General features: G+C 39.5%; 1 protein-coding gene across 6 annotated transcripts in view; it reads left to right on the top strand.

The window, feature by feature from the left end:
- Positions 1–19,926, top strand: part of Ac76E (adenylate cyclase type 2 Ac76E) — a 102,709-nt gene that overhangs the window by 77,962 nt on the left and 4,821 nt on the right. For 4 of the 6 annotated variants that reach the window (XM_087353754.1, XM_087353750.1, XM_022062523.2 and 1 more), the window contains 10 exons: positions 6,368–6,526; positions 9,678–9,810; positions 10,836–11,030; positions 12,669–12,727; positions 14,086–14,310; positions 15,531–15,780; positions 16,432–16,557; positions 17,249–17,650; positions 19,022–19,168; positions 19,619–19,723. In XM_087353754.1, coding sequence (XP_087209880.1) covers positions 6,368–6,526; positions 9,678–9,810; positions 10,836–11,030; positions 12,669–12,727; positions 14,086–14,310; positions 15,531–15,780; positions 16,432–16,557; positions 17,249–17,650; positions 19,022–19,168; positions 19,619–19,723 — 1,801 coding nt within the window. The remainder of the gene's footprint in view (positions 1–6,367; positions 6,527–9,677; positions 9,811–10,835; positions 11,031–12,668; positions 12,728–14,085; positions 14,311–15,530; positions 15,781–16,431; positions 16,558–17,248; positions 17,651–19,021; positions 19,169–19,618; positions 19,724–19,926) is intronic. The other 2 variants (XM_087353751.1, XM_087353752.1) reach the window with 1 other exon arrangement.

Here is a 19,926-nt window from a genome sequence, read left to right as displayed (position 1 = left end):
GTCGAATTGAAGGGGATGTCGTAAAAGTTATTTTATGTTGAGTCTGAGTTGTTTGGAGCAGGGATGGTATTTGTTGGCACACTTTCAGTGCTACACGACGCAACTATTCATGAGACCACTTTCTAAATATTATTAATTTTCTCACTTTAGAATATTTCAGATTCATTTTCGATGTTTATCAATTGATAAGTCGCCATGGTATACAAATACACTACTCAAACAGTTGTGGCTACTGGAGATAACCTGAGTGGCCTCTGTAGAAGCAGCTGTTGCTCCTGAATTATGGATTAGACCGCCTGCATGGCAAGTTGGATGAAGCCCCGGTATTTCACCCCATCACACGGTCCGCGACAGCTGGACATGTATGATGAATAGAGGAGGGATTCTGAATCCCCCCATTACCTATGTAGTAAATGGGCGCTTTAAGTTGGCACACTACTACACGTAGAAGAGCCACTGTGACACGTGTTGTTGTCATTTCGCGGAAAAAAGTGTTTCATATGTATCAAGTGCATGAATCTAAACCGAAATTTAAACCTTCTGAATTTCTACCAGGATTTCGATTAAGGGAGCTATTGTTGGGTCTATATATCAGACGAATATTAATTTGGTTTTACATCCTCAGTATTACTTTTGGCTTTTGTAACTTGTTGTTCAGTTCTGGTTTCACACTTATACAAAAGTTTCAAAAAAAATTGTTCAGTAAAATACAAGAAACGTTAATATTGGAAAGGTAGAATATTTACACAGAAGGTCGCTTTAGTACTGTATAATTACAATCGGAGACAGTTTAGTGTGGCCTAATATTTGTGGTATGCTTATCTATCTAAGATGTAGAAAATAATATTTCAAGAAATATTTCCAGAAAACATAAGAAAAGCAGTAAACCTGCAAACTTCCTGATCCTGTTATTGAAATCTCAGTAAAATTTAAAATAATATCAATACATTTAAATATAATCTTATAAATGTTATGTTATTTAAATATCCGCATATTAATAAAGCTGTTATAACACGATAAAGAATTCTCACATTTCGGAAAGCGTATGATATTGAAGGTATTTGAGACCTAAGAAGGTAGAAAAGGAAACGAGACTGGATAAACTCGCATAATGAAATTCATAATTTGCACTCTTCAAGGAAATCGGTTTTTACGGCGACAGTGAGGAAGATGAAACAGCGGTACAAGTAGCTCTCATGGGCAGATGAGAAATGAATGTTAAATTTCATCCAGAAAACCTGAACGGGAGAGATGATTTTGGAGGCGTATGAACAGATGTTAAGATAATATTAAAATGGATATTACAGACGATGGTAACTGACTTTCATTTTCCATAAATTCTTAATCACCCCAGCGACTGTTAACGTCTCACGAAGGATTCTATTCCACGAAGTTTGTCATCCGTTGGCTTTGATGCGAATTAATTGTAGACACTTTTTCAAAGGGAGTAAAGCTTAGAGACGGAAACGGGGAACAGTAACTAAAAAATGGATAAAGGATAAGGATCAACATATGAAACTGTTCTGCAAATATGTAGACAGCTTCACTTGTAGGCCTCAGATGTTCAGTTACAAGAGTGATTGTTATGTCATTATACGAACTTATTTGTTGTTATAAATTAAAATTGAGTTACTCGTGGATAAAAGCTCAGTAGCGAACATTTCTTGTAAACATTTAGTATCTAAATCGTTAAAGAGCATGAGTCTTGACGCTAATAACAAACCTCTCCTATGGTTTTATTCAAAACCATATAAGTTATACGAGTCTCATGAACTGCGATTGCAAATCAAAGGCCTAACTTAGTTACGAAGACTAATATTGCTCTTCTGAAGAATGAATTTGTTATCTATTTTCTCTATGGCAATTCGAGACCAATCTGTTGAAGTTTCAGGTCCTCGATCTTGCTTTAGCAATCTTAATGTAATCTAGTTCTTATTATGAAGCGTTTCCTGTGATGGAAGAAGCAGCCCTTAATTGTTTCTCTCTGGCAAAATTACAACTACTCCACGCTGCTCAATTTACTTAGGTAGATTGAAGCGTGCTGCCCGAAATGCGTTTTAATTAACAAGGCTGTCTTTGGTAGAGATTTATTGGAACATTAACTGCGTTAGGTACGTATTTCTTTGTAACACTGCTTAGGAAACTTAAGTAAATCCAGCTGTAGGCCTATACAGGGGAGATGTTTATTTCCGCTGTAATGTAACCTATTTCCTACTGAATCGAATGCTGTTGGCTTTGTTTTTAATAGCTAATGTATTCGTTCTTCAAAGTTCATAAAATGGATGTTTAATGAGAGTCTTATTTTCTGCCAGTTTGTATTTCATGCTTCAATTGGAAACTACTGACGATGTTAAGATGAAATTTAGTATTAAAAAGTCTATACGCCTAACGTTCGCCCCTTAATGCTCGAATCCAACTTCGTAAATCTTCTGAAAAAGACTGTTCATCTTATTACGGTTTATAATGTGATCGACAACATATGATAAAAACGTTTTGTACATGGCGTATTTTTAAAGAAACAATGTAAATGCATTGTGCAGTGCTCAACAGTAGATAGTTTAGCGCTAAATTCTGTCGTGTGGAAACAACACAAAATGAAGAATAAAACAATGGTTTCGCATTCATATAATTTCTAAATTACAGCAAGACGTGTAAGAATTTGTTGATTCCATATGCTCTGAGTCTGAAATGTTTAATTAAAGACAAGAGAGATACGATGTAATGTTTCATTATTAATTACCTTGTCAAAAACATACTGGTATATTGATTTGGGATATGAATTTTGATCTTTCATGTTTACCGTAAAAGTCCAATGCAACATGGATAAGACATTACATCGATATGTGACTTCATTTCAAATTCTAGCGTGTTCGCTCTGGTAGTGACTGTAGGTTTTAAGTTCGTATACGTGCATAAAATAGGCGGAATGAAGGACCGAGGACCTCCAACATAAAATCTGGTCACAATCAGCCCAACGGTTCTTGAACTCTGAGGTAACACAGCATAAAACCCCGTTTCTGCAATTATTCCGAAAACAGTAATACTCAAGAGAAAAGTTTATTGGGCATAAGATGCATTTTATTTTACTCTACAACGTTTCTTAGACATTTCTCGCTCCGAAAGACAAAGTACAAAATATATTTCAAGAAGCGCGCAGAAACGCGTGTCTGTCTGAAGACGCGTTGTTGTTTTTGGAATGTTCCGACAAATGTTAGTAAAACTGCCCAATACCAAATTTAATGAAAATCCGTTCAGCGGTTTTCAAGTTATTACGTGGGCAAGCATGACGAAGTTAATAGGTGAATCTGTGCATCTTCGTTGCTCCTTTATCTTAATGTTGAATTTAAAAATGGCGTCATTACAACCCAGAGGAAACGTGGTCATCTCCGCTTTGAGTCTCAAATCCGGGTTTATCTGATGAGACTCATGTTTTCTGTGATGTACCAGATATGAGTGGTATGCATTTTGTTTCTTGCTGGCAACCTGGCGGTGAGATTTCTTCAGTGCCTAAGCACCGCCCCAAGAAAGACGTACAGAGGATGTGTGCCACGACCACTTCCTTCCCGTACCTTCACGTTTATCATTCACTTTCATATGATGCCACGCTCGAAGCTGCACAACTTAGGCAATTGAGAGAGCATCGTAAAATATTAGTAATCAATCCAGAATTCTTTAATTTGATGACAAACTTTAAACACAGACAAAAGAAAGTAGTAGTCACCGACTGCCATCTATCGATAGTCTGCATGGAGGACTAATTAGCTTGAAATCGGATAGGTTGTCTTTTGGCTCTGATCTTCGCCGTGACGTAACGCTCCCCAGCTGCTATAATTAGTTGTTTCTATATGATTGTGCCTATCAAGGGATTCAGCGTCCGTTCACTTCTATTAAAGCGCTGGATCGTGTGCATTCGATGTTATGTCAAAGTTTTCCGACACACAATACAGCAATATTTAGTAATCGCTACTGTGTTAGTACCTTGTGTTATATGTGGTGGAGTGAAATTGTATAAATACATTTTATGTGTATTCATCAAGTAAATAATCAAGATCCATCCCCCCATGAATTGAAGTATTTTTAGTCTGTTTCTTCGTTCGTCAGTGAAGTGGATGGAGGCTTGCTTATCGTATGGTTTAAACGTGTGTATTGGCTTTTAAACTTAATATCGAATGTCTGTTCTTTCGAGCTTTTGTTTTTGTCCATACATTCAGTTACTCGACTTAACAGTTACTCAGACAGACGGTTAGAAATCAGTTTTTCTGGTCAGCAATTGCTTAGTTACGTAATAAGTTGTTATTTACTTAAATAATCAGTCGTGCAGTTAGTCATGTAGTCAGTTAATTAAACACTTAGTTAACTAGTCCATTCTTTCGGTGGTATATTTAGTTATTCTGTTAATCAGGCAGATGGCCAGTCTGAAAAATTGAAGTTCAGGAATAACTTTTCAAGAGATACAGCAATATTTGTTAAAAACCCTCTGTAGATATGCGTTGTTGCCTCAAAGATCTGCAATTTTTGTTCGGAAGATATCGTCATTCAACGTGCTATTTATCCATACGAATCTTTACCATCCGCATGCATGTTACGCACCTTAAGCTGTTTAAAAATGTGAGGTTTTGTAAAATAAACATAAGCTACTGGAGCTTGGCTCTTTTTAAAGACAATAACAAAACCTAATTACCAATTTCTTTTTCGCATTAAACTTTGTAAACGAAAATTCATTTTAAAATTCGCAACGGCTTTTTTTTTGTCCAAAGTCATTCGTTCATGTCGCTGATTGCAAGAGCGATCACAAAGTCGATTTACAACTTTATTCTCCTTGAACGAGTCACTTAGATAAATCGTAAACCTGCACTGTCTTTTATTACCACTGCTTAATGCCAAGGATAGCAACAAAATTGTATTGCAACTTCAGACCCACCGTATTGCTTCTTCCAATATATTTGTTACAACAAATTGACTAGGTTTTATACGATATTCTTCCTATGAGTATCAGAGACGATGGTGGAATAAATCTGCAGAAAAATGTAGGTGCTAGCAGAACCTTTAAATTGCACTGAATAGGAACGAAATTACGTTGTTCCAATGCCAATAAATATGATGGCGCGTGCCTTTCTGTTTATCAGTTTATGGGCGTTTGTTTAGTGAGAAATGCATGTCTTTCTATGTTGGAATCTCGTAAAACCTTACGTTAATCAAGGAGGCTATATAAAATAACAACGGAATGAAACATTTTCTTTATTTTGAGTGACTTTATTACATTTATTTGAATCGGTCTTTTATGTGATAATAAAGAACGCATATATAGAACATTCCCTCCGCCGATGTTATGTGTTCTTTATATGAAGCATGTAATGGCGAAGTCCTGGTCGTCTGCCATTCCTTCTGCATGCTTTGTTGCTCGATAGTTTCTTGTGATTTTATTTTGAGGGTCTGCACTGAAAGCTGTCGGGCGAATTGGATGGTTAGTATACGCCCGCCCCGTTCTTGACGCTCAGATACGGCTGACTGTACGAGAAACTGTGAAGTCATGTACAGTATGGGTCTCATTAAGCTTACTATTTTTATTGGAACATTTTTCGGGGTGTTTGTACAGAGTGTAACATTGGAAAACGCAGCCCAATAACAGATACGTACTGCGGTACGAGAATGAAATCAGAAGCAGGTTCACTAACTTCTAATAGACTGTCTCCCAGCCTCCTCCACAACGATCGAGCCAAAGTCACCCTTGTTACAAGGCCGTGTACGATAATACTTTTACACGATTTCCGGTTATTGTTTTGATAACAAGAACTAGAAGGAATACTTCTAATCAGAGAACATTTGTTTTCAAAATACGTCCTTTGTGATTTTTCACATCTCAGTTGGACTTAGTTTTTCATACAAATATTGTTTTACCTTCTATTCGGAAGCTTTGGAAATGAAATAAATGAATCAGCGAATATCGTAGTGTATTTCCGACATCTTGGTCTTGCCTTTTCAATATTGCTTCTGTACACATGCAGAGATTCTCTTCAATCTCTTGGGCCACCATCAAAACAAACCGTTGAACAACTTTGCTTGCTTACTGTTCTAGACGTTCCCAGTCTCGTGTGTACAGTACCTGAAGCATTATTAATGTCCCCAAGGAATGGAGAAGGGCGTCACTGTCTTGACCATAGCCTTCACCCTTCGTCCTTGTGACCTAGCAGGTTTATATTTTATTGAGGACGGAATTGCTGCCGGATTGTCGGCTATCCGGACTAAAGTTGATCACAGCTTTCCTCAATCTGTCCAGCCAAGATGCCTCGTTCCAAATTATTATCTGTTCAACGTACAAGATCATTTTAAGCTGCATACGCCTACTCGTGCAGTCGTCTTGTTTCAGGTTTGTTCGTGAAGCCACGGGGTTCAATGTGGACATGCGAATCGGCATACACACGGGCAACGTTCTGTGCGGAGTCCTTGGTTTACGCAAGTGGCAGTATGACGTGTGGAGCGATGACGTCACATTGGCCAACCACATGGAGTCTGGGGGCGTCCCAGGGTGAGTTCATTTACAAAATAAATACCTTCTCAGTTTTGTTAGTTTGTCATTATTTTGGAACTATATGTGATACTCATGAAGACGTAACAGTTTGCAGCCTAGTGTTTTTCACTGAGAGGATTTGCCATAGACATTTTGGCGAAATAGTGTGTGAGGCTGTGGATTAAATTCATCTGGATCAGGAAGAGGACGATGGCATGTTCTCATATATATGGCAATGTACCTTCGGTTCTCATAAAAGATGGAAGGTTTCTTGAGTAACTTGGCGACTATTAGTTTCAGTAGAAGGGCTCTGCTGTATTGAGTACGTTGCATTACATTGCATTATACATACGGGCCTTCACGCAATTAGGCTTCAATATAATTTTTATGTAGCTGTGAACAATATCACTTGCTAGTCAGTATGGAACTAGATTTTACATTACGTGTAGCTCTTAACATCCATTAATTTAACCTTTATTTGTACGTTGTGTACGTAAGCTATATGTCAGTGAGAAATATAAATCTGTATTTGAGCCTTGTTTATAGGCCTACAAAAGTCACTAGAGACTTACATTTTAAATTCCAGTAGAAGGCTGCATTCTGACTGTATTATAATGCAATATTGTGAATATATTTTCCTCCCTAAAATGGCAATGTGTATTTCCCAACATATTTTTCCAATCAACAGACCATTCATTACTACATGTCCGCCTCCAGTATCTCTAGAATGTATCACAACACAGCACAAAAGAACGTTGGATTTGAACTCGGGGTCTCAGCACTTTGCAAGTAAACACTAAAACCGCGTGTACTCTTCAGTGTTTTTGCTATTGAATAATAGTTGTTATTTGGCTCTTCCTTAAGCTGATTCCCACATCCCCCACTCAACAGATTTTTATAGACAAACGTGCGTCATTACATACAGCATTCAAGCTAAATTTAGTCGCTGTATGAGCTTTCAACATCTACCCAGCACGTCCCTCGGTCTTGTAAAAGATAGTTTCCATTAACCATATACAAAACGTCGTAGGAGTATCACTCACAGTGTATGTTTAAAAATACACTCTTTATAAAGGAATTTTGTATTTCACACAAATCTAGAATCTTTCCGGAAGAGGTTTGACGGAGAGTTCAACGAAGCATCCTGCAATGCAAGTTAGTGCTAGTATTCAAGGATTTTGTTTATGTAGGGGCATCCCCACACCAGCTTGGAAGTGCGTCCAATAACCTCATTCCGCCTCCAGGTAATTTAGTTTCGTTTCTGTTGTGTGTCCAATAAACGCTTCATTCAAATTCAATAAAACGCCTGCTTCAGCTCACTTTATGTATGAGGATATGAACGACATATCTGACGTTTGTATGGGTTGCATATGTACCGCTGATTATTTACCGATTTATTATCCCATCAGTTTATCGAACTGCACTTTGTTACAAAGTCCCAATTAAAAATGACGATGTAGTGGTCACAAATGTTGCTTCTTATATGGATCCCACGGTTTCCATTCTAGACAAGAAGGGCAGGTATCGTGAGTTGAAGTTTTCCTCAGACATCTTCCTGGAATGCTGAAATATGTCACAACCGCATTCTTCCATCCCGTTCCTAAATTTTCAGCCATGATTTTTATTCCATTCGACACTGTATAAGCTGTTCAGTAGAGGCAGCGTCGTTAAATAGACTGAGAAAGAAACAAGAAATCAGACTTATACGTTAGTTCACTTACACCCGCAAAGTGATACGAATCTCGGCCAATTAGTGAGTGTTGAGCCTGTCTGGTTACTTCGTTATTAAGCAAGTACATTACTTCGCTGAAACGCTAACACTTCCTTTGTATGGTGAATACTTGGCTGTTGTGCTTTTGTTCCCCGGAACGGACGTCCATAAAACACTTTCTTAAACTGTGTACGAAGGAAGGCATTACAAATTGTTAGTGCGTAATTCAGCTGTCTAAATAACGAATTAAGTCAATAGTTAAGCAGAGTATGCTTATATCTGTATATCGAGAACACAATAAAGGAAAGTCCTGTCAGTGGACCACCAACAAATGCAAAAATATATATATATTCCAAAGTTAACTGTGTGTTTATCATCTATTAGCTGTCACATCAGAGTAGATCTCCTAGTATGCATAAATAATACGTAGTATTTATTTATCTATTTTACAATAGACAGAATTAGTAATAAAAGCTGCGAAATAGGGACGAAGCACGAATGTTACATTTTTTAACTCAAAAGTTAGTTTCTCTGTCGTTATTGGCATTGTGAAGAGAATTCACATATAAGTCAAGGAGTTTTGAGTAATATTTATTTCATATATGTTTACCGTGATCCTGTTTATTTTAGTGTAATATACTTTGAGATGAGAAAAGTGAAGTGAAATACGAGAACATTAATTTGTGATAAAATATTCATAGTTTTAAAAATTCATAGCAGTGGTAATTGTACGATTTGAGGTTTCCACGATGGTGTGAGTTTAGAGCGGTAGGTCTACCAGAAGACTGCTTTCGCTTTTACAGGTAGTAAGTACCCATAGTTAGACGAGACACTGGATACACCGCAGGAATGGTTGGAATGTGTGCAGTGTGAGGAGCGTTATCGGAGGTGTTCAGGCCGGGGAATGTTATCATAAGAAGTGACGCTTATGCAGGTACCGTAGAAATAACGACTAACTCCATAAAGCAGTCACGATATTCCCCATAGACGGCTGTCCTCTGGGTTGTAGCGCCGTATAGTCTGGTAAAAGTCTGTCTCCATCATCAGGGCGATGAGTCATAGCCCTGATGATGGAGACAGAAATGACCTCTGAAACTTTGGTAAACTTTTACCAGACTACAAGGTGCTACAGCCCAGAAGAAAGCCGTCTTCGGGCTCACCGTCGTGATAACTTCAAATCCTCCGAAGATATTCTCCACATTTTATAGAGCCACAGGTTCTATCCGTACTTTTACCGGGTGAGGGCAAGAAGAAATACTGAAAGCTTCAGTTAGTATAGGTGGTAACCCGGTAAAGATTCGAACTATGTACCGCATAAATTCGTCGTTTTGATGAAAAGTCACAGTGCAGACGTGTGTCCAACGTTCCGACCGGGATTCTAAGTGGGGACCTTCTGCAAGTCTCACGCCAAACACGCATGTGTTCACAGCTGCCCTCGTGTCGTGTTGTGTGTTACAGCCGAGTGCACATCACCAAGGCAACGCTCCTCCAGTTGAACGAACGTTTCCAGGTTGAAGCTGGAGATGGCGGTCAGAGGGAGGGCTACCTGGCCGACCACAAAGTGGAGACATTTCTGATCGTACCTCCGACGGTCAGTACAGAGTAACCTAACCTCACTTGAATTACAGTAAAAGAGTGGAAACAATTACGGTTAGTGGTTCAATACATTAATGTGCATTAATTGAGGTTGGATTAAATTTATTAATGCAGAAACTAGAGACATCCAAAAGTGTGCAAAATGTGCGTGTCATTTAAACTGCTTACTGGGAATGCTGCTAACATTCAGTTCAAAATTCTTTCTTCCCGTCTCCTATCCATGAACGTGTAAATTAAAATGTGTATGGACAGAACTTTAATGTTATCTGTTGTTCTGTATGAGTGGGATATTTGGCCCTTCGCTTAACTGATGAAATAGATCGAGAGTAGTTCATAACGAAATGTTGAAGAGACTACTTGCGAGCTAAGAGGAAGGAAGAAAGGAAGAAACAGGAGGCTGGAAAGAAAAGTGCGAAATGAGAAACTTAACTTTTGTACTCTTCAATAAAAACTGCGGTGATAAAAAAATGAGCTGAGATGGGCGCAGTACGTATCAGTAGTGTCGAACATAGAAAACCGTAAAATTGATCGGAAAGCCTGTAGGAGAGAGATAAAATGGGAACATGTGCTAATATTAGAATGGAGTTTAGGAACAGGATATAAAAATGTGGATTGGATTTGTCTGCCCCATTTTTGTAACTTATGAGCTCTCAGGTTTTCGCTGCTGTTAAAATGAAGATTGTGCCCGTCTTGATTATTATGTCGTGTAACCTTGTAGGTGGTTCTTCTGCTCTGAAGATAGAGGTGATATGTTCCTCCGACATGCTGGTAACCACCTACAAGACTAAACGGTGCCATAACTGAGAAGACTGCAATCCTCGTGGTAATAAACCTTTGGGTTCCATAAAAAGCGGTGATTTTTTTTATTATATGAATGACTTTTAGTTTCTCAATAAGGACTCAGCTCCATGGAGTTCCAGCCTAAGAAGCAACAGATATAGAAATATTAAAACAGGGAACTTTGCGGTTTGTGGCCTTAGTCAGTTGTCGGCTATGAAGAGGCGGTCTGTCATGTTTCAGAAAGCGGAGACAGAAGATGGCAGACGGAGCTCCTCAAGCTCAAATACCGTCCTCAAAGCCGATCAATCTGGGCTCAGTTCTTCCTCGAGGAACCGGTCGCCGTCCAAGATGACCAAATACGTGGAGTGCTGGGGCGCCGACAAGCCGTTTGCCAACATCACGGAGAGTGTCCTTGCAAAGAACATCGGCCTCACAGTGAGTATCCAGCATTATTATAAATAGAATTAAGTTTCGTATATTTTAATACACAGAGATTATAGCTACAATTAGTTTAGGGATTATATAAATGCTAATGTGGATTAATAAAAGAATTCTGCTGTGGGAAGAAAAACAGTAGAATTCCCATGACAAAGACTTATCCTACTGAACAGAACAAAGTCATACAAACGTCGAATACAAGCTTAAATGTTGTTGCTTTATAAGGGAGATACAAAACTGCTATGAACTCAGTCATTGTTTATGTTGTTAAGTCTGTACTAGTCGAACAGAAACACTTATTCTGACGTGCTGGTGTACTGATTTTGTGGCTGGAACTCGTGGCTGAGGGAATATTATAGCCTGAGCGTGTTTTTTGTATGAAGGTACGAGCCAGGGAGGGACTGGCTGATTAGTGTGTAAGCACACCGTATTTTTCATACTAGATACCAAGAACTCTTGTTGCTGATGGCAATAGCGTTGCATCGGATGGCGGCATAATGCATGACTCCCTCCCCGAAGTACAGTACAGACCACAAATTAAGCTCATAGGCAGCAGTCAGACACGTTTTGATACATTTCGCTGTGAGTTTATTGAGTTTGCCAAACTCAGGCGGTACATTTTTTCTTTCGTTGTGTAAATGAAATACGTAATTAACTTGTACAATTTATAGCTGAGACATTATTATTCGTTGGGAGGGTGCGGACTGGATTTGTATGGCTCAGAACAGAGTTAGGTGATGGCATCTTGTGAACAAGATAATGAACATTCAGGTTTCATAAAATTCGGGTAGTTTCCTGGCTAGGTGAGCGACTGCTGGCTGTCTAAGAATAATTGTGTTGTTTATATAATAATAATTTACATACGATGCCGAATTGAAGTTGGAGCAAATGGAAATGTTACAGAGTTTCTGTAGCGATATGGATCCGTCGCTTTATGTTACGATCAGACAAAATAAACAGCAACTGTTTATGCTGTTTTGTAGCGTACAGGACTGACTGGCCATCTGACGTCCTTAGGGCAAAGATATGACGTAGAACGAACACAGCAATATAAACAGGAATACGTTTTGTTACAGTAAAACATTGATCAGAACGAATAAACTGTGACGACGAGAAATTCCCGTATACCTGACTTTCAAATACAGTAGGTTTATTCATTGTACACGAGTATTTGAAACTTAGATGGACAAGGATCGTTTGTGTTCTTCAGCGCAGAACATTGTTTCTGGATTAGAGGATCAGGAAATGGAAATAACAAGGATTGCGTCGAACAGGTCACAGCTAAAGCGCTTCAGTCCAAGACGGCAACTGAGTATTTTTCGTCAATAAGGGGGTTTATATGTACGCAGCAGATAAACGTCAAATAAATAAATAATGTGTATTCTTAACGCCCCTCTTTAGTGGCAGCTCAGAGCTGTTATCTGCTGGGAAGGTTTTCTTGTCTTTCTATTGGGAATACTTATTTCCTTCTCTTTTAAAGTCGATCGCATGGGAAGACAAGTATTTTACTTCTGTGTGTGTCTTGCAAGTTTTTCGTGGCTTGTAAATATGTAAACTGACGTCCTTTTCGTCTCAGGTCTTTATCATATGATAAAGACAAGCGCTATTGAAATGTTTTGCGTCCTTTGTTTTCAGAGCATTTCTATGATCGAGTCGAACCTTCTGCCCAGCAAGAATACGTGCCTGGAGTGCAAGTGAGTGTTGAAAGTGCTCGCTGTTAAGCCTTGTTCACACGAGTACTGGAGCAAGTTACCAGATCGATTCCTTATTAATTATTTAGAGGCCAGTAGTCAGTTACTCAAGTGCGTGTTACACTAGTCGAGTCAACAAAACACTGACAAACTCGCTCCGGTAACTCGTCTTGTGAACATGCTTCAACTAGTGATTCAGTTGGCTGTCTCGGCTATTGCTTTGTTTTCTTAGCCGCTGCATGTAGTTTCGGTTCAACTAGGGGTCCTTCGTGTTTAGCGTACTTGCTTCGAATCCACATAATTCAGGTCGAGAATACTACAGAATAAATCAAGGCAAATATAAGCGAATAATGGGGAAGTTAGACAAAATGGTGTGCATCAGTTTCGTCCTCCAACCTTAACTACTACCACTTGTTATATGACGGACGGAAAGTCATCTTTGCAGCTGATAACGAGTCATGAAGAAACCGAACCAGCCTCTGTCTGTGTCGATGCCATTAACTTGTGATTTTTAATTTAATACGAAGATTTGGTATTCACACTTTGGTGAATATTTAATTTGTGGTCTTTATTACGACGCTGTATGATGGTAAATGTCTGTTCAGTCTTCCCTGTCTGCCATTAACAACGTTTTACGTGCTACTCGCTCTGAGACCCTGACAGAACCTGTACAAGAGGCGGATTACCGTATCTGCTGTGAAGTGTTAGCCTACCGCCCGCTTATCTGGGTCCCAGCCTCCACGTGCGAAGGGATGCACCGTTCGTTGTACGTCAAGTTAATCTTCGACCTCACACACCTGTAACGCTACCAAGTGAACTGGTGACGACCATCAGTAGTACCAATATCAAATAAAATGTTACCTCTTGAAAAACGTGTCTGTTCCACCACACTCCTACATTCAGAAACTGTATTTTTTCTTAAACTGTTATGAGTGTTGCGCAGTCAGTTCGACGTTTATATATGCCACTTTTAATCGACAGCGTTGTTAACTTCAGAGATGGGAGCGAAATGTGATATGAGAAAATATCATTGAATGACATTTTGCTTTTTTTACGATTTCTTGTGAGTTTAAAGTGTTTTGACGTTTCGGCAAACACTGTAGTTACAGCTCAGCACACGACACGGCTGATCCCCGAAACTCAGGTTGTACATTAAACTCCACCTGCGAAAAATGGAAGGACAAGTGTGTCCAATTTCTTCAGACGTAAATAATATAATAATAGACGGTGCATCATTTTGTAACGAAAAGTTTTCCCAAGCCTTGCCTACACCAGTCCTTTCGGGATTTTTACTTATTTGGTTGGCTTAATTGTTGTCTCAAACTTAGTGCATAGTGAGGATATTCTGCCCTCTGTCACAGATCCTGCCAGAAACAGTTCAGATGTAAACGATGTCGGTCATTGTGTTTGATACGCAGGAAATGGCTGACGTCAGAGGAACTCAATCCAATACTGCTGTGGTTTCGGAAGCCACACCAGGAGGCGGATTACCGCAATCAACCTGACCCTCACTTCCGGTACTACGTTCTCTGCGCGACAGTGTTGTTCCTGTGTTTATTTGCTATACAGGTGGCCAGCATGCCCAGGTACGTAACGCGCTTTTCATAATATCACGTCACAGAAAGCCACGCTGAGTATTTTCATAACATTTTGTACGTAATGGTCAGTTTTCATGAGGTCGAGACGTAATAGTTGAATCCGGTTCCATCTTTACAGTTCCTTGAAAAGAAATTTTAAATGTTAACTTGGGTAAGAATATTCTCATCACCTCACGCACCTTTTTACAGAATATAGACTACAGTTACATTTTATTGCTGTCATTATGGTATGCGTTGTTCTTAAAAATAAATATTGTCGGTTGGTAAGTGGGTTTCTTCCGAGAAACTTCGAGGTTTAAATTTTTTTAGCCCTGTTTGAATGTCTGAGAATCGTGGACGAGAACAGTTCTAATTAGCTGGTTGTAATCAATCTTTCAGAACGTGTGGATTAGCAAAATTTTCCTGGAATCCTTAAGTTGTCCGAAGCCAAATTCATTATGCACAACACCATGAAGTCTTTAATGAAAAGCCACGCTTTGAAGACGTTAAATTTATTAGACCTGTATTACTTAGTAGGCGTTCTTTACGTTTCGGTGTCCATGTCTGTCTGTCATTGCGTCGTTACAACAGTGAACTTGGATCGTATTGTAGATGTCTTCTGGGATGTTTCAACGACTTTAGATCACATGTTTGCTAAAATGAACTTGGATGGTGTTGTTTCTTACGATAGCACTGTTGCATTTAATAATTTTCATGTTGCCCTGTCGACATCATCGTCCATTATGTGGCGTAATGATACTTCAAAGAGCTGCATCTTTTCATTTTCGTTTTTTGCTATGTTAATAGGGAAGCTGGTCTAGAAATGAGCACAGAAAGAGCTAAATAAACAAAGTGAACACGAAAGAAATTTTACACTTTCAAAATCATGCAGAAATCAAATGCGGCGTACGTGAAGTTCTAAGTACACCGTATTTGTCTTCTGTGTCATTTTAAAAGTGTAAAGTTCTTTGTGCTTCTTCTGTATTTCATGTTATTATTACGCAATGCAGTAACGTTCCATCATGTGCTATTTCACCAGTGTTGCCACGTGTCAGGCAAAAAAAATACAAGGTGTTCTTACTTTATATGTTGTCAGCCCTACTTCACTGTGCGAGTTACTGATTGGCATATTTTTTAAAGTCGCCGATTCAACTGTTTCATATAATATGTGAGGAGTTAAATCGCAATAGGCTTCATTCAGAACAGTCTGTTCTAACCATTGTGCGCAGGACCATAGTGCTCTGGGGTTCCTGTGGAGCGACGCTCCTGGTTCTGCTCATATTCCTCTACTTGTGCTACATGGACGGATTTTGTCCTCACTACGGTCCAGTCAGCGCCATTCCGGTATCTGGTGGAGTCACAGGAGACTACGAATCGGGACCTTGCGCTGATCAAGACATTTCCAGCAGCAGATGGATTAGATTGGCCGTGTTCCTCACATCTGTGGCCCTTATAGCTTCTAGTGCTGTCATCACTTTGGTAAATTGCCTACAGCACCAAAGGAAGAACGTAAATCACTGTCCTCACGCCATAAGAGGTCAGCTGGGATCAGCTGCGCTTTACTCTATCACAAAATATGCGTCCATCTCGTCTTAACGATGAACTGCACTGCTGGAGACACAGATTATACCAGCGCTGCAGACTGCTATAGTCCGTTGTAGAACAGGGATAGGCACTCTTTACCCACACTACTTTCCAGCTGACTTCTCTTGATGCGCGGACAATGGTAGACTTTGAAAATAAGGAGAATGACGAAGTAGATAATTTGAGACATTAAACAAGTTGCTTTGTAGTTTATGTTTTGAAATTTGGAAGTTTTGGGAATTTTTAAACTTTTGAGTTTGGGCGTAAATTCAAATTTTTACAATTTTTAAATCCTTACATATTTAAAAGTAGGTAATTCTGAAAATCTGATGTTTTTAAAATTGCAGTTTCTTTGAAATAGAGCTGATGAAATATTACAAATTTTGAAATTTTTGAAACTTTTCAAAAGAACGCATGACGACACTTTTTGTATGCCTGTACGTATTAGGCTTTACGAGCTTGATAAAATTCCTGGCGAAAGGTTTTTACGATAACAAAGAAACGTTTCGTATCATCTCGTCTAGTTAATCTGTTCATTTCCAACAGGTGGTCCTCGATCCCGAATTTCCGTCAGAGGCTATTACAGCGCCATCTGTACCCAACAGAACGTTATTATTCCAGACAAGCTTCGAGGCGTCGCCGCTAGATGACTCTCTTGTCGATAGCGTCCCGGTAAGTATGGAGTTCGTAATAAAATTCAAGGTCATCAGAAAATAGGACAATTAGATTTTCGTATTTTTCTTTTTATCCTGTTCCTCTGATTCCAAAAACCCAATCCAGATCGTAGCCATTGCCCGCGGTGTTCAGAATTATCCTGTGGTAGTAGAATTGTTGTGATCGTGTTTAACTGCCCATGCCTTTTGTTAATAATTTTCATACAATTCAATTTCAGTCCAACATCCGCCCCGTCCAGACTGATGTGTCAATGGAAGTCTGGACTTAAGTATATTTGTAGCTTGTTTATTGTAGATGACAGTCTTCTGAGATGCTACGCCGCGCAGTCTGGTAGAAATTTGCAGACTTTTGAGATGTGCTTACTGCAACCATTATCAGGATGATAAGACTCATCACACTGATGATGGAGGCAGTAAGAACCTGTGAAACGTCGATCAGTTTCTATAAGACTAGACAGTACAGTAACCCAGAAGATAGTTATCCTTATACTTGCCATTGAGAGAACCTGAAATCTCACCTTGTTTGTTGCAGCCCTGAAGCTCAGAAGCCTGCGTTGAGAATTTGTTGCTCGGTGTTGTTCCTGAGCTCAGGCGCAGATACACAAATACATAGGCCTACACACAGTTGTACATGTACAGGATACAAGCTCTAGGCCTAAGTAAGAGATAGAGTGATACTCTGGTTGCAGTCGTATCTGTACGGCTCAGTGCTGTCACTGGCGACGATATCCGTGTTCCTCCGAGTCGGCTTCCTGCTCAAACTGGTGCTGATGTTAGTGGTCACAACATTCCACCTGGCAGTGTTCAGCGGCCTCCAGTTAGTGCCCAGATATTACTCCAGGAAGCACGACGGCTTCGAAGAGCTGCCACATCAACTGAAGACTGCGCTGCTCCTCACCGTCACGCTAATCCTCCTCCACGTGCTGGACCGCCAGATTGAGTTCACCTCTCGGACAGATTTCTTATGGAAAGCCAAGCTGAAGGTGGAGCAGGAGGAGGTGGAGACCATGAGGGGAATAAACAAGATCCTGCTGGAAAACATTCTCCCTGCTCATGTCGCAGAACACTTCCTGGACAAGAGGAATACTCAGGTACAGTTCTGATCAAGTCTGTAAGGAAGGCTCAATAGAAATTCATCCAAGGGGGGAATAACAGAGATCAGTTTTGTCGCAGAAAATTGCCATGTCGGTAACCATTGAGATACACATCCCACTAAGTCAAGTGCCATGTCCCTCTAATACCTTCCTCAGGGATCTTAAGACACGATGAGTACAGGAGATGTTGCAAACGCATTCTACGTAACGCAGCTGTCCAATGCTTGGTTCATGTCCCTGGGATAGAACGACACACTACGTTCAAACCGTGTGCCTCCTGAAGGTTTCTGTGGAATCTCCTTCATATATTTTTGTCATGAAAACTATTCCGCTCTTTACAACGTAGCCCGTTTCGTTGAGAAAGATGCCATTATTAATTCCCTTGCATATTTGCCACTTTCTAAAACAAGCATTTTATTTGTATTTCCATTATTTCTAATAATTTTTGATTAGAGGCTCTTACGCAGTTTATAGTGCATAATAATCCCTGAAATTTCTATAATAACCTCTTCTTCCTCCTTTCTAAGGCTTCGGTACTAATTTTCCTGTTCCGAAGCAAAGACTTGGATCTGTTGATCCTTCCACCTCTTTGTATGTGTTCCAAGGTCTCTGTCGGCCTTTTGGTTTCTGTTCCATAGCAGCATTGGGTATACGTTCCTGCGGCATCCTATCCAAATGTTCTCTACATTTTTGTCTCTAATTTTATTGTTTGTAGGAACTGTGTATTTAATACATTAATGCTATGTAGTTACAAATGGAAATGGTTATGGTAGAAGCAGACGTTTTGTCTGAATCGCACAACGTAGCCAGTAGTTCAAACACGTTTGTTGTTTTCGTGCGAATGGGACAACAAGTTTATATTTTAACTTTCCACGTGGGCTGCGAAATGCTAATAAATACTACTATGTTTATTGAAGATCTTGTAGGACCAAAATCGTAAAACTGAAACTTGGCAGATTGCTTCATTAACAGTACAAAATGTTTATTGTATTCACCATTTATGTTTCATTCAACAAAAATCGTTCATCCAGTGTTCCGTACTCTTACCTTAAAAATTAGCGACCTAGTTGACATTTTCAAAGAAACATAATTCGAATTCAGGATCCATATTCACAGAATTATATGTGTATCAATTCCATGTGAAACGTCGGACGCGCCTCTCAAGCAGATAACCACTCTTCTTTGCAAACACCAAGAATTGCGAGAATTTTGACGTCTTCATGAATACTCCATTTCACACTGAGACACCCGCAAATGTAGCCTCATCTTAATGGGGACACGCCTGCATATTCCTGAACCCAGTAGTTGTTAAGGATGCCTGCCCATTAGCCTATTAATTGAATTATGAAATTTGTGTCTGTTCGACAGGAACTTTACCACGAGCGATACAGCAGCGTTGCCGTCATGTTTGCGTCCATCCCGAATTACAAAGAGTTCTACGACGAGAATGACGTCAACAAACAGGGACTCGAGTGTCTCCGGCTACTCAATGAGATCATCTGTGATTTTGACAAGGTGAGAATTCGTTCTGTTCCACAACTTTAGTGAGCAATTACAAGTTCTTCCAGTTGGACCCTTGTTATCATAATCGTCATGCCTGCAGCGTAGCATCTCGGTTTGTTGATTCTTCATTATTGTTCTTTTAACTATGAATATGAAATTTGGTTTTAAGATGGAGGAACCAGGTACCTCAGTCAGATACAGTGAATAGGCCGTGTGCTCAATGACCTGGCTTTGATTTTGGGCGGGCACAAGAGATCTTTGTGCAGTGGGCAACATAAGCTTTTGCACGAAGCTCACAACTCACCTCCATCTAATGCAAAAGTCTTCATATTGTGAACTTTACCATGTTTTTTGGTGTTCTTGTAACCAGTCGTCTGGATAGAAGTGCACCAGCTGAAAGGGGATTAAATTGCTTCTATCTCGTGTCTCGAAACCACCAGTAAGTCCATATTTTACTTTCAGTTGTTGTTGAAACCGAAGTTTAGTGGAATTGAGAAGATCAAGACAATCGGTAGCACATACATGTTGGCTTCTGGACTTCGACCAGGGAAGGAAGATGGATCAGGGGTGAGTTTAATACTTGATTTTTGTTAAAAATTGTTTAGGTCCTTGTAAGTTTCTAATCAGTAACAAATAGATTGAATTTTTGAAAGGTATATGTGAGAAACGTGTATAAAATAGATTTCATAAATCTGCTATTCTCTTGAAGTGTTTGTTTCTTCGGCACCAAAGCTTATTTTTCTGATTAAAATTTGTAATGGAAAACACAT

The sequence above is a fragment of the Zootermopsis nevadensis genome, unplaced genomic scaffold, assembly GCF_977971745.1.
Source record: "Zootermopsis nevadensis isolate Lab colony 2312 unplaced genomic scaffold, Znev_1.0 Znev_ptg000022l, whole genome shotgun sequence".
NCBI classification, from domain to species: domain Eukaryota; kingdom Metazoa; phylum Arthropoda; class Insecta; order Blattodea; family Termopsidae; genus Zootermopsis; species Zootermopsis nevadensis.
This window is presented reverse-complemented; position numbering and strand designations above follow the sequence as displayed.